Consider the following 15,316-nt stretch of genomic DNA (forward strand, 5'->3'; position numbering starts at 1 on the left):
AGCTGGGTGTCATCTGCATAGCAGTGTAAATGTATGCTATGTCTTCTAATGATACTGCCTAAGGGAAGCATGTATAATGTAAACAGAATTGGTCCTAGCACTGAACCCTGTGGAACTCCATAATTAACCTCAGTGTGTGAAGAGGACTCTCCATTTACATGCACAAACTGGAGTCTATTAGATAGATATGATACAAACCACTGCAGTGCAGTACCTGTAATACCTACAGCATGTTCTAATCGCTCTAATAGGATATTATGGTCGACAGTATCGAACGCTGCACTGAGGTCTAGCAGGACAAGCACAGAGATGAGTCCACTGTCAGAGGCCATAAGAAGATCATTTGTAACCTTCACTAAAGCTGTTTCTGTGCTGTGCTGAGCTCTGAAACCTGACTGAAACTCTTCAAATAAACCTCTGCAGATGATCTGTTAGCTGTTTGACAACTACTCTTTCAAGGATTTTTGATATGAAAGGAAGGTTGGAGATTGGCCTATAATTAGCTAAGACTGCTGGGTCTAGAGATGCTTTTTGAGTAAAGGTTTAACTACAGCCAGCTTGAAGGCCTGTGGTACATAGCCGATCATTAGAGATAGGTTGATCATATTTAAGATCGAAGAATTAATTAATGGCAGGACTTCTTTGAGCAGTTTTGTAGGAATGGGGTCTAAAAGACACGTTGATGGTTTGGAGGAAGTAATTATTGAAGTTAACTCAGAAAGATCAATTGGAGAAAAAGAGTCTAACTTAATATCAATGGTACTAAGAGTAACTGTAGATAATATTACATCTGTGGGATGATTATTGGTAATTTTTTCTCTAATGATAAAAATTTTATTTGTGAAGAAGTTCATGAAGTCATTACTAGTTAACGTTAAAGGGATGGTTGGCTCAAAAGAGCTCTGACTTTTTGTCAGCCTGGCTACAGAGCTGAAGAGAAACCTGGGGTTGTTCTTATTTTCTTCAATCAGTGATGAATAGTAAGATGTTCTGGCTTTGCGGAGGGCTTTCTTATAAAGCAGCAAACTATTTCTCCAGGCTAAATGATGATCCTCTAGATTTGTGACACGCCATTTCCTCTCCAGATTACGAGTCATCTGCTTTAGGGTACGTGTTTGAGAATTATACCACGGAGTCAGGTACTTCTGATTAGAGACCTTAGTTTTCACAGGAGCTACAGTATCCAGAGTCGTACGTAGTGAGGAGGTGAAATTATTAACAAGATGATCGACCTCTGTTGGGGTAGCGTTCAGATAGCTGCTCTGCTCTGTGTTGGTACAGGGCATTGAAGATGATAACAGTGGGTGAATTATATTCTTAAACTTAGTTACAGCACTTTCAGAAAGACATCTACTTTGATAAAGTCTACTCTCCACCGCTGTGTAATCAATTATTGTAAATGTAAATGTTATCAGGAAATGATCAGACAGGAGAGGGTTTTCAGGAAACACTGTTAAATGTTCATTTTCTATGCCATATGTTAAAACAAGATCTAGAGTGTGATTAAAGTGGTGGGTGGGTTCTTTTACATTTTGAGAGAAACCAATTGAGTCTAATAGCAGATTAAATGCCATGTTGAGGCTGTCATTTTTAGCATCTACATGGATGTTAAAATCACCCACAATAATTATTTTATCTGAGCTCAGAACTAAATCAGATATAAAGTCTGAGAAATCAGACAGAAACTCTGTGTAAGGCCCAGGTGGACGATAGATGATAACAAGTAAGACTGGTTTCTGAGTTTCACAGCTGGGGTGGACGAGGCTAAGCATCAGGCTTTCAAATGAATTAAAAGTCTGTCTGGGTCTTTCATTAATTAATAGGCTGGTGTGAAAAATTGCTGCCACACCTCCCCCTCGGCCTGTGCTTCGAGATTTCTGGTAGTTAGAATGACTCGGGGGTGTTGATTCATTTAAACTAACATAATCATCCTGCTGCAACCAGGTTTCTGTAAGGCAGAGTAAATCAATTTGTTGATCAATTATTAAGTCATGTACTAACAGAGACTTGGAGGAGAGAGACCTAATATTTAATAATCCACATTTCACTGTTTTACTCTTTGGTTCAGATGTGGATACTGTATTGTTCTTTCTTTGTAATTGTTTATGTTTAAGTTGTTTGTTGCTGGTTTTTAGTTTGTTTTTTGTCTTTTTGGAAGCTGACACAGTCTCTATGGAGATGGGTTTTTGGGGGGGTAGCAGGAGGAGAGAAGCTGCAGAGAGGCGTGTAAGACTGCAACTCTGCTTCCTGGTCCCAACTCTGGATAGTCATATTTTGGGGGGTTTAATAAATTTGTCCATATTTCTAGAAATGAGAGTTGCTCCATCCAAAGTGGGATGGATGCCGTCTCTCCTAACAAGACCAGGTTTCCTCCAGAAGGTTTGCCAATTATCTATGAAGCCCACATCGTTTCTGGGACACCACTCAGACAGCCAGCAATTTAAGGAGAACATGCGGCTAAACATGTCACTCCTGGTCTGATTGGTGGTTCTCTACTTTGGTTCCTTTTTCTGGGTTTATGGAGAAGAAACACCTGTAGAATGTTACGTCCTGGTTCAGTTTGGTTAAGAAGGAAAAACAAGCCGAGTCCGTGCAAGGTGTCAAAAATAGTGATTTTATTACACACTTTTGCGCAGAAGTGCGGGGAAAACAGTCTTGCATCAACAATCTCCGCCGGGCGGAGGCTTTTCATCCTTATATTACCGTGATGACGTCACACAGTTAGACCTTACTGGAAATGATAACAGTTTGGGCCTGTTCAGAGAGTTTACCTAATATGGACATCAACTGCTAGTTTTTAGAGAAAAACAAGTGTGTATTACATTTGTGCCTTTTGTGAAAGTATATCTATCAGAAAACTGTCCTCAGACGACCCTCCTATTCTTACTAAGTGTGTGTGTGTAAACGTGCATGTGTTATATAAGAGCGTGCATGTTCTTTAAAGGCCTGTGTACGTGCAGAACTGAACATAGAACTAAGGCAGGGTCCAGAAGGACCCACAGGCTTCTGAGTGGTCACAGAACTGTGAAACAGCTTTAAGCAAATACCAAGAATAGTGCAGAACAACAATAGACTGATTAACGTACTGATAATCTGTGTAGATTAATATTAACATAGATGTGGTTCAAAGATTATTCTGTCAACTGGTTCAACAATGGTAAATTATTCTGATTATAACTGTGATCATAAGAATACAAAATAAAATATCTCCTGGTCACAAGAATAACAATCATATAAAAGTTTATTAAGCATTTTTATAATTGATCAGTTAAAATACACGTACAAAGTAAGTAAAAATTAAGTATATACATATATATACACACAGTCATGGCCATGACCACGTTCAAGACAAAGTATAACCAAAATGCTGTGGGGAAGTGAACAATGCATGGTCAAAAGTATTGGCACCCTTCACGAGTGTCTTCTGCAGTGATATGTCACACTTTAGCATTGTTAAAATCCAAAGCAAAGGTTATAGGTAGTCAGACGTCAGTTGACGCTTGGTCTAGCCCTGAGTCTCGGCCAGGCTTGGACCTGGATTCAGACTGTTAATGTATTTAAAAAAACCAAAAAAAAAAAAAAGAAAAAACAACAACAAAAAACAGAAAAAACAACTGAAACCGGCTCCAAAGCCGACCGAGACTCAGAGCCAGACCTGGACTCGAACCACATCAAAGCCAGACTCCAGATCCCAGAGTCTCAGTTATGAGAAATAACAAAGCCATATTTGTTCACCTCTGAAGAAACTCTAAAGTGGAAGCCAGCTCAGATGGATAATGGATGTTGAAATTGTAGTAGCTCCCGAACATGAGGCACAGTGCAGAAATGAAGGAGGATATGTTTGTGCTGACGAGGTTCCGATCAATACTCAGCATGTATCTTCTTGAGGAATAGCAGGACTGTCCTGTGAACAAATTATTTAACAGGTTATATCAATAAACACGGCAGTCACATGACATTCTATAAAAAATGCACTTAAAAAAAAGAGAGAGAGAGCTATGAAACAGACTTACCACACAAGATAATAGTGGGTGTCAGAGGCACTTGCTCCAGTTGTACCTCATCTGCCAGACATGTATCTTCAACACAGAGAAGCATGGACTCCTCCTTCTCTTCAAAGTAGCTGAGCAGAAGCAGGATCATCTCTTTCACATCATCTGAGGAGCCACTCTGCGGTCCCCGCATCCTCTGAAGCCTTGCATAAGTCTGAAGGAACACCTTGCTTTTGCTGACAGCAACTGTGGTCAAGTAGTCCAGTAGCCTTTTCCCCTTCAAATCCAAATTACGTGTGAATGTCTCTTTGAGGTCAATCCCAGTAAGTTCCTTGAAGTGGACAGACATGCCAAATTCATCAAACCAAAACAGCCACTCCTCCCTAAGGCATTTGATACTTTTTCCCTGATTGACATGTTGACGTTGTGTGTAGTAAGTGGACTTCATTAGACTTTTTACCTCTTCTGGATTGGTGTCAGCTTGCTGGAACATCACCTTGAGATTTTCCATCTTTTGCTGTTGGCTCTCTGGAGTTTCTTCAAGAGGCAGAAATTCTACATTCCATTTAATGCACCCGTATGCATCCTGCATGGCTGCTCTTTCTTCTAAAGGGATCTCGTCTGTGTGGTCTGAGTCAGTCTGATGTTTTCTTTTTCTTATTTTGGGTGTTGAAGTGCGCCTTACATTTTCAATTCTGTTCTGCAACTGTTTGACAAGTGAAAGGTAGCCTGCGCCAACAATATCACCCTCTATTAAATCTTGCAGAGAATTGGGATATTTTGCCACCATTTTTCTTGCAACGTCAACTGAATGTTTTCTACCTACATGTGGGCATTTTTCCATCATCTCAGTCACAACAATCCGGACCATTTGCCTCCTCAGTTTTGGGGCGAGGCCTTTTCCCCCTCTCAAGAAAATGCATCACTTCTGCAGGAAGTTTACTCCATGGAATTTCAAAGTTGTCATCCCATTGTGTGTCACATCCTGGGCTGCTGGAGGAGGTCGACGATAGACTTTGGGGTGAAAGTGAGAGCAATGACAGCGACTGGGTTGATGAGGCTTCCACAGATGATAGCGAGCTGTTCTCTGGAGTTTGGTCTTTAAATTACAAAACAAATACAATTATGATTCACACTGTATGTCTGTTCATGACCATCTCTGCTTTTGATTTTGAATAGTTGTTTGTTGTTTTTACTTACATTTCTGTTTCCAAGCAGAAAGAAGCTTTCTTGCTTGTACAGGTCTTAATGCTGTCATCAAATCTGCCTCCGTTACGAAGCGTAGATCATCACTTGTCTCAACTCCAATGGACTGCAAGTGCTCCTCCAGGATGTTTTTGTTCACAGCTTGAAGTTCTGGTAGGACTTCCGTGATGGTGACATCTAGGAAGGTTCACTCTGAGTCACTCATACTTGCACTGAAGGAGAAATGCCACATCCAAACAAAATAGAAAATCACATACAGTTCATACACTTGATGGAGCAGGGTGTGGATCAGGTGACACTTATATTAATGTTAAACTATTTACAGTGAGAAGTGAGCTATTAGTTGGACATTATTTTGCCACAATACTATGCTTTAGTGGAATGACTCGGTATTCTTGAAGGATGTATGATACCAAAGGATAGAAATCAGGCAGGTCATTAATGTTGATACACTGTAACCCAAGACTGTCCTTTGTCACAGAATACAGATGGTATTCTGAGAGGAAGATGCCTTTGTGGATATCCATTAGAACATACACAGATGTGTCATTTTGAATCAAGATGAGTAGAAGTTCACCAAACTCCATACACTCGTCATTTCTGTACACAAGAAACTGTCCCTTTTTATATGCAGTGCCCTTGTACTGAATGTCTGTGGTAACTGTGGTATTGCTTTCTGAAAAAGCTAACTCCCTGACCGCATGCTGAATAGTGTCACTGTAGAGGTTGGGATAAAACGCACAGCTCTCCTTGACTTGCAGCAGTTCACGGCATTCTTGCCCTGCTAAAAGATAAGCCTGATACATCTGATGACGTGTTGACAAAGTTTGACAAATATTTTTGAAGCTTTTCAAGTGTCTGGCACATCTTTTGAAGTAACTGTGTTTACATTCAAACCTAAGCGTCCATAACCTCATCAATGGACCAAATTTCAACAACAGTGCTGAATAATGGCGCAAATAGTGGTGCTTGGGTTTTAGTTTAATTCCAGGAAACAACATCTCTCTCATCTCCAAATATTCTTGGATCAAAATGTCAGCGAATGCTATCTGGGACAAGGAAATGCTCTGAGCACAAATAAGATCCACAATGTCTTTCAACTGGAGAGCTAACTGCCATACTTGATGGTTTTGTACTTTGTCACCAATCAAAACTGCAGCAATCTCAAAAGGTTCCAGTTTTGAATGGCTCACCCTGATAATTTGGATCCGTCAGGTTTGACAGTACATGGCTTTGTAAGTGCTTCGGATCCTTTATATTTAAACTGTTTAATGCGTCTGTTTAAAAGGGAGTATGTGAACCATTTTTTATTTTTTATAATGTTCTTCAGGTACAGTGCTAGATCATATGACACAACTCCTTCAAAGAGGTCATGACCTAGACAAGGTGGGAGACCAGGCTGGGATATGTGAAAAGACTGAAGGGTATTGAAGATGGAGTTTACCTTTATTCCTCTGACGTCTTGGATAGTTTCAGACTGGAGATCAGCAACAGCCGCGTCATATGTCTCTGGAGTGCGTGGAGGACCACAGGCATTCGGATCAGCATAAAACTCACTTCGTGTTACTTCACAGTACCTGCAAAAATATTGAGAGCAGCTGAAGTTTTCTGTAAACCCTCCTATGCAATGAGAACCCAAGTTGTCCCCAGCAATACAGTAAAGAACCCCTTTTACTGTTTCTCCATCTACATCTATTCCATCTGTCTCCAAAGATTTCAGATCTGCCAACAACTCTGAGAAAACTTTGGCTATTCCAAAACGCTTGAAGTCATTCTCAACACACAACAAGACTAAAAACATGTTATCTGTATTTGAACGCAAATGAATGGGTAAATTTGCTAATGACAGACTGCAAGAAGTTTGTGCATCTTTTTAGCAGAACCCAGGGGATTCACTACCTCAAATGACTCTTGGTACAAAATCAGTTTGAGGCTTTCAGGGTTTTCATTAAAGAACTGGTGACATTTGAAAATTTTGCCATCATATAAATCCTTAAAAATTTCTACATCAGGACCCCCAAACTGTTGTGACTGTGTATTCCTCCATAACTGTGACTCTAAAAAGCTCTTCAGGGTTTCTCCAACTGGTATGTAGTAAGCACATTTTTCTGTCATGTTTTCATCCATTCCCAATGGCACTTTCTTGGGTTCTGTGTATTTAAACATTTTTTTGAATGTTTGATTTCTGGTGTGTGTTGTTCCTAGTTGTCCCTGATGGCAAGCAGAGAACAAATCTGACTCTTTAATGCAGTCACAGATTTTAGTGACTGCTTCATCTGATAGGTTCATTTCATTTTTTAGTAAACAACTTACCTTATTAATTGTGTAGGCTTGACCCAATTCGTGCACATTCTGCATTTCCTCAGCAATACTCTGTATAGTAGATAATTGGCAAACCTTCTGGAGGAAACCTGGTCTTGTTAGGAGAGACGGCATCCATCCCACTTTGGATGGAGCAGCTCTCATTTCTAGAAATATGGACAAATTTATTAAACCCCCCAAAATATGACTATCCAGAGTTGGGACCAGGAAGCAGAGTTGCAGTCTTACACGCCTCTCTGCAGCTTCTCTCCTCCTGCTACCCCCCCAAAAACCCATCTCCATAGAGACTGTGTCAGCTCCCAAAAAGACAAAAAACAAACTAAAAACCAGCAACAAACAACTTAAACATAAACAATCACAAAGAAAGAACAATACAGTATCCACATCTGAACCAAAGAGTAAAACAGTGAAATGTGGATTATTAAATATTAGGTCTCTCTCCTCCAAGTCTCTGTTAGTACATGACTTAATAATTGATCAACAAATTGATTTACTCTGCCTTACAGAAACCTGGTTGCAGCAGGATGATTATGTTAGTTTAAATGAATCAACACCCCCGAGCCATTCTAACTACCAGAAATCTCGAAGCACAGGCCGGGGGGGAGGTGTGGCAGCCATTTTTCACACCAGCCTATTAATTAATGAAAGACCCAGACAGACTTTTAATTCATTTGAAAGCCTGATGCTTCGCCTCGTCCACCCCAGCTGTGAAACTCAGAAACCAGTCTTACTTGTTATCATCTATCGTCCACCTGGGCCTTACACAGAGTTTCTGTCTGATTTCTCAGACTTTATATCTGATTTAGTTCTGAGCTCAGATAAAATAATTATTGTGGGTGATTTTAACATCCATGTAGATGCTAAAAATGACAGCCTCAACATGGCATTTAGTCTGTTATTAGACTCAATTGGCTTCTGTCAAAATGTAAAAGAACCCACCCACCACTTTAATCACACTCTAGATCTTGTTTTAACATATGGCATAGAAACTGAACATTTAACAGTGTTTCCTGAAAACCCTCTCCTGTCTGATCATTTCCTGATAACATTTACATTTACAATAATTGATTACACAGCGGTGGAGAGTAGACTTTATCACAGTAGATGTCTTTCTGAAAGTGCTGTAACTAAGTTTAAGAATATAATTCACCCACTGTTATCATCTTCAATGCCCTGTACCAACACAGAGCAGAGCAGCTATCTGAACGCTACCCCAACAGAGGTCGATTATCTTGTTAATAATTTCACCTCCTCACTACGTACGACTCTGGATACTGTAGCTCCTGTGAAAACTAAGGTCTCTAATCAGAAGTACCTGACTCCGTGGTATAATTCTGAAACACGTACCCTAAAGCAGATGACTCGTAATCTGGAGAGGAAATGGCGTGTCACAAATTTAGAGGATCATCATTTAGCCTGGAGAAATAGTTTGCTGCTTTATAAGAAAGCCCTCCGCAAAGCCAGAACATCTTACTATTCATCACTGATTGAAGTAAATAAGAACAACCCCAGGTTTCTCTTTGATTTGATTTTATTGATTAGCATTCAAATTCAAATCTCAGTGAAAACAGTGAAAAAACAAACAAACAAACAGTGAAAACAGAACAAAAATCTACCATAAAGAAAGAAAGCATGAGACAAGGCTAATCAAAAGGTATTGGCTGAAGCATTTGCTTATTACGCCAACCCTTTTCACAAAATATCTTTTTGTATGCAGCTCCTGTACACAGGGCTTGAAGAAAATAATAAAACAAAGCAAAAACCAAACAAACAAACAAACAAAAAAAAAACAAAGAAAAAAAAAACTTTCCACCTTAGATAAGTAACTACATCAAAGCAAAAGAATCAAGAGGTTGTTTTTTTTTTTTCTTTCTCCTTTTTGCTCTTTTCATTCTTGATTTATATATTTTTCTATTACTCTATTTTTAAACATGTTTTTAAACAAGGAAAATGAACTACACCTTTTTAAATCACTGTCATAACTATTCCACAGGTTACCTCCTCTAACAGAAACACATCTCTGCTTTATATTTGTCCTTATCTTGTTTTTTTTAAAGAAATCTGTTCCCCTTAAGTCATATTGACTCTCTCTGACTTTGAACAGCTTCTGAGTACTGGGGCAAAGCAAGTTATTTTGTGCTTTATACATTATCTGTGCCATTTTATATTCAACTAAATCATAAAATTTCAGGGTATTCAGATTAATAAACAAAATGTTATTTGGTTCTATATAGTTTGATTGGTTTATAATTCTTATAGCTCTTTTTTGTAACTTGAAAATAGGAAGAGTGTTCGTTTTATATGCATTACCCCATATCTCCAGACAGTAAGTCATATATGGAAGCAACAGAGTACAATAAAGTGTGTATAATGTTTTTTTGTTCAGGACATGCTTTGTTTTATAGAGAATAGCAATGGTTTTTGACATTTTTGTTTTCACGTGGTTTATATGAGACTTCCAACTCAGCTTATCATCAATTATCACTCCAAGAAATTTATTTTCGTACACTCTTTCAATTTCAGTTCCATTAACCCTGATTTTAGATACATTTTTCATTTGTCTAGTGCCAAAAATAATCAATTTTGTTTTCTTTATATTTAATGATAACTTATTTACATCAAACCAGTTTTTTAATATATTTAACTCCTTTTCCGCTGTAGTCAGAAGCTGTTCTAAGTTTTTACCTGAGCAGTACAGAGTGGTATCATCAGCAAACAATACACATTTTAACAGTTTGGAAACACTACATATATCATTTATATATAATATAAATAATTTAGGGCCCAGCACAGAGCCCTGAGGAACACCACAAGTTACCTTCAACTGCTTAGATTTTACATTATTGAATTCGACATATTGATATCTTTCATCCAGGTAACTTTTCATCCACTTGTATGCTATCCCTCTTATGCCATATCTCTCTAGTTTATTCATTAATATAGAATGATCAATTGTATCAAACGCCTTTTTTAAGTCTATAAAAACACCAACAGTATATTCCTTATTATCTATTGCATTAGATATCCCTTCAACAAGTTCCATCACTGCCATTGAAGTGGACCTTTTCACTCTAAAGCCATATTGGTTATCACTTAGGAGATTATGCTTCTCAATATATTTATCAAGTCTATTAACAAATAACTTTTCTAAAATTTTTGAGAACTGTGGGAGTAGTGATATTGGCCTATAATTGGTAAACTGACATCTCTCTCCGTTTTTATGGATTGGAATAACTTTTGCTATTTTCATTTGTGAGGGAAACACACCAGTTTGAAAGGACAGATTACAAATGTGTGCAAAAGGTTGCACTATATATTCTATAATACTTTTAACTAATATCATGTCAATACCAAAACAGTCAGTGGACTTTTTATTTTTAAATGTCTTCACAATGTTAATTATTTCTCTATGAGTTACAGCACCAATAAACATGGAGGACACATTCTGAGTAATATGTTTATTTAGGTCGTTATTATTTCTTGACTCTGGAATTTCTTTTGCTAAATTAAAGCCAACATTTACAAAGAAATCATTAAATTCATTTGCAATGTCTTTAGTTTTATCAAGCACAATATCTTTATCTTTTTTAAAATAATCTGGATAATTCTTATTTTTTGAGCCCTTTTTGATTATACTGTTTAATATCCTCCATGTTTCTTGTGTGTTACTTCTACTTTGCTCCAATAATTTGTGGTAATATTCTTTCTTACTTGTTCTTATAATATTTACTAATCTATTTTTATATAACTTGTACTTTATTTCAGCATCTTTTGTCCTCTGTTTTATGAATCTCTTATATAGGTTATTTTTCTTTTTACATGCATCTTCTATCCCCTTTGTGATCCATGGCTTATTTGATCTGTGATGCTTTCTAGTGATTTTCATTAAAGGACAATGTTTTTCATATAGTGAAATTACAGTTGATAAGAATGCATCATACGCACTATTTGAATCTTCATTTGCAAAAACCTCATTCCAATTGTGTTCCTTTAAGTCCACCTGGAGGGCAGCAATGGCTCTTGTTGTTCTATGTCGTATCATATCAAATATTTGATTCTTTTGTTTAGTTTTAATCCCAAAATAATTTTGAAAAATTGCAAAAACAGGAAGATGATCGCTTATATCAGTTATAAGAAGTCCACCTACTATTTCATGGTCAATTTTATTTGTGAATATATTATCTATCAATGTAGCTGTATCAATTGTTATTCTACTTGGTTTTATAATTACAGGGGAAAGGGAGTTACTATACATTGTATCTATGAAATCTGTTGTTTTCTGATGTCCATTTGGGTTTAGCAAATCTATATTAAAATCACCACAAATTATTTGCACTTTTTTATCATTTAGGTTGCTAAACATAGCAGCAAGTTTTTCATTGAATATCTCAAGGCATGAACCTGGTGTCCTATAGATGCAACTTATAATTATATTGTTAGCTTTTTCAACATGAATTTCAATAGTGACACATTCCAATATGTTATCTATGGTGCTTGACATGCATTCAATCAGACTACATTTCAAAACTTTATCTACATATAAAGCAACACCGCCTCCTTTTTTATTCACCCTGTTCATTGTAAATAATTCGTATCCTTCCAGTCCCATTTCACTAACTTTCTCATTATCGAGCCATGTTTCTGATATTGCAATTATGTTAAACTTTTTTAACTTACTTAAACATTCTGTAATTTTAGAAAAATTTTTATACAGGCTTCTACTATTGAAATGTATGACCGACAATGCATTTGCCATTTTAATATTCACATTGAATTGGTCATCTGTATAGTACTCACAAGTATTATTGGTGTTATTGTAGAAGTGGGTATCTGGGTCAATGTTACTTTCAGGGTCATTCATGTTGTGCTCTGCATAGTTAAACGTTTTGAAGTTCGTTTTCTCAGCGTGTGTGGCAAAATAACCACCTTGACAGTCCTTTTCATAATCAAAGTCTTCCTCTTCAATATCTCCGAATGGAAACCTATAATCTGTGTCCAAACTTGTCATTTATGTGTTTTTGTTGTTGTTGTTTCCATTGTTTTTGAGCCATAAGGCCAGAAACACTTTCCATACCCATTGTTCATTATCCAATCGTCACTTTTCCAATAGATTCCATAGCAGATTCCTGATTATTTATATTGCTCTAAGTCTTTGAGTTCTCTTATCATCACAACTTTCGCTTCTTCGGGATTGCCATTTAGTCTTATCATTACTTTGCAGTTCCTCGTCCATGTCGCTTGTATCTTATTTTGTTTTCTCAGGCTGCGTGCCTGTCTTGCAATTTCAGCAGTCTTTTTCGTTAAATGTTCATTTAAATACACACCAGTCCCTTTTAGCTTCTTACCCTGTTTCAGTAACTCAATCTTTGTTTTGCGACTCACAAACCGAAGAATGATTGCTGGCTTTGTTTTACTGTCTTTTCTGGGGAGCGTGTGGCATGCTGCAATATGATGGCTCTGAATACTTACATTCTTCGTTTGAAGGAATTTTATCACTTGCTGTTCAAGCGTTTGCAGCTCCTCTACCGGGGCATCTTCACCGTCTTTACCTCCGCCAGCTGTTACTCTGGCGTAGGTTCGGTGTTGCGTCTCCAGTCCACTTATGACTAAATCATCCATTCTTGTGTATTGTTCAAGGTCCTCGATTCGCCGTTCCAAGTCGTCTATTTTCTTGTCCTTGTCCTTTATGAGGTTTTTTAGTTGTTTTATTTCATCCATTAGGTCATGTAGCATACCTTGTTGTTTAGCCACTTTGCTCAGTTCATCAGACATGAAATTAAGCGATTTCCTAATCTCCTCCAACTCCTCTTCAACTCCTGGGTTAGCTTTTTTAGGTGGCATTTTGAAAATGGTGAGATTAGTATTTCCTTGTGATGGCCCGTTGAAGTCACTGTTGATTTACTTGTTGGTGCCTTGCTAGAGGAGCCTGGGCCCAGTGGCTGCTGGAGGATCCTGGGCCTGGTGGAGCAGGAGGATCCTGGGCCTAGTGACTGCTGGAAGAGCCTGGGCCTGGTGGCTGCTGGAAGAGCCTGGGCCTGGTGGCTGCTGGAAGAGCCTGGGCCTGGTGGCTGCTGGAAGAGCCTGGGCCTGGTGGCTGCTGGAAGAGCCTGGGCCTGGTGGCTGCTGGAGGATCCTGGGCCTGGTGGCTGCTGGAAGAGCCTGGGCCTGGTGGCTGCTGGAGGAGCCTGGGCCTGGTGGCTGCTGGAAGAGCCTGGGCCTGGTGGCTGCTGGAGGATCCTGGGCCTGGTGGCTGCTGGAAGAGCCTGGGCCTGGTGGCTGCTGCAGGATCCTGGGCCTGGTGGCTGCTGCAGGATCCTGGGCCTGGTGGCTGCTGGAAGAGCCTGGGCCTGGTGGCTGCTGGAAGAGCCTGGGCCTGGTGGCTGCTGCAGGATCCTGGGCCTGGTGGCTGCTGGAGGATCCTGGGCCTCTTCAGCACTGTAGCCAGGCTGACAAAAAGTCAGAGCTGTTTTGAGCCAACAATCCCTTTAACGTTAACTAGTAATGACTTCATGAACTTCTTCACAAATAAAATTTTTATCATTAGAGAAAAAATTACCAGTAATCATCCCACAGATGTAATATTATCTACAGTTACTCTTAGTACCATTGATGTTAAGTTAGACTCTTTTTCTCCAATTGAGCTTTCTGAGTTAACTTCAATAATTACTTCCTCCAAACCATCAACGTGTCTTTTAGACCCCATTCCTACAAAACTGCTCAAAGAAGTCCTGCCATTAATTAGTTCTTCAAACTTAAATATGATCAACCTATCTCTAATATTCAGCTATGTACCACAGGCCTTCAAGCTGGCTGTAGTTAAACCTTTACTCAAAAAGCCATCTCTAGACCCAGCAGTCTTAGCTAATTATAGGCCAATCTCCAACCTTCCTTTCATATCAAACATCCTTGAAAGAGTAGTTGTCAAACAGCTAACAGATCATCTGCAGAGGAAAGGTTTATTTGAAGAGTTTCAGTCAGGTTTCAGAGCTCATCACAGCACAGAAACAGCTTTAGTGAAGGTTACAAATGATCTTCTTATGGCCTCTGACAGTGGACTCATCTCTGTGCTTGTCCTGCTAGACCTCAGTGCAGCGTTCGATACTGTCGACCATAATATCCTATTAGAGCGATTAGAACATGCTGTAGGTATTACAGGTACTGTGCTGCAGTGGTTTGTATCATATCTATCTAATAGACTCCAATTTGTGCATGTAAATGGAGAGTCCTCTTCACACACTGAGGTTAATTATGGAGTTCCACAGGGTTCAGTGCTAGGACCAATTCTGTTTACATTATACATGCTTCCCTTAGGCAGCATCATTAGAAGACATAGCATACATTTACACTGCTATGCAGATGACACCCAGCTCTATCTGTCCATGAAGCCAGATAACACACACCAATGAGTTAAACTGCAGGAATGTCTTAAAGACATAAAGACCTGGATGGCCGCTAACTTTCTGCTTCTTAATTCAGATCAAACTGAGGTTATTGTACTCGGCCCTGAAAAGCCTAGAAATATGGTATCTAAGCAGATTCTTACTCTGGATGGCATTACCTTGGCCTCCAGTAACACTGTGAGGAACCTTGGAGTCATTTTTGACCAGGACATGTCCTTCAATGCACATATTAAACAAATATGTAAGACTGCTTTCTTCCATTTGTGCAACATCTCTAAAATTAGAAATATCCTGTCTCAGAGTGACGCTGAAAAACTAGTTCATGCATTTATTACTTCCAGGCTGGACGACTGTAATTCATTATTATCAGGATGTCCTAAAAACTCACTGAAAAGC

General features: G+C 38.8%; 1 protein-coding gene across 2 annotated transcripts; it reads right to left on the reverse strand.

The window, feature by feature from the left end:
* Positions 1-2,602: 2,602 nt before the first annotated feature.
* LOC147316637 (uncharacterized) lies at positions 2,603-13,601 on the reverse strand. Of its 2 annotated transcripts, XM_086313159.1 has the most exons (5): positions 7,512-13,601; positions 6,643-6,775; positions 5,193-5,410; positions 4,014-5,091; positions 2,603-3,904 (listed from the first exon to the last, which is right to left on the reverse strand). In XM_086313159.1, the coding sequence occupies exons 4-5, from the start codon at positions 4,861-4,863 to the stop codon at positions 3,732-3,734; spliced, it is 1,023 nt and encodes a 340-aa protein (XP_086169285.1). In that variant the 5' UTR covers positions 4,864-5,091; positions 5,193-5,410; positions 6,643-6,775; positions 7,512-13,601; the 3' UTR covers positions 2,603-3,731. The 2 variants fall into 2 exon arrangements, with proteins under 2 accessions (XP_086169285.1, XP_086169286.1); XM_086313160.1 differs by lacking the exons at positions 5,193-5,410; positions 6,643-6,775; positions 7,512-13,601 and having other exon boundaries at positions 4,014-5,150.
* Between the last annotated feature and the right edge of the window lie 1,715 nt (positions 13,602-15,316).

This window comes from Aulonocara sp. 'chitande type north' Nkhata Bay, linkage group LG12, assembly GCF_057382095.1.
Source record: "Aulonocara sp. 'chitande type north' Nkhata Bay isolate Kocher_YH1m ecotype deep benthic linkage group LG12, A_spYH_male_GT1.1, whole genome shotgun sequence".
In the NCBI taxonomy this organism is placed as follows: Eukaryota; Metazoa; Chordata; class Actinopteri; order Cichliformes; family Cichlidae; genus Aulonocara; species Aulonocara sp. 'chitande type north' Nkhata Bay.

What these genes read in the sequence shown, in the direction of transcription:
- LOC147316637 (XM_086313159.1), bottom strand. Translation starts at nt 4,863, where the DNA reads ATGGTCCGGATTGTTGTGACTGAGATGATGGAAAAATGCCCACATGTA. An exon ending in ACCCACTATTATCTTGTGTG is followed by an intron (nt 3,905 to 4,013) that starts GTAAGTCTGTTT and finishes ATTTGTTCACAG; the next exon opens with GACAGTCCTGCTATTCCTCA.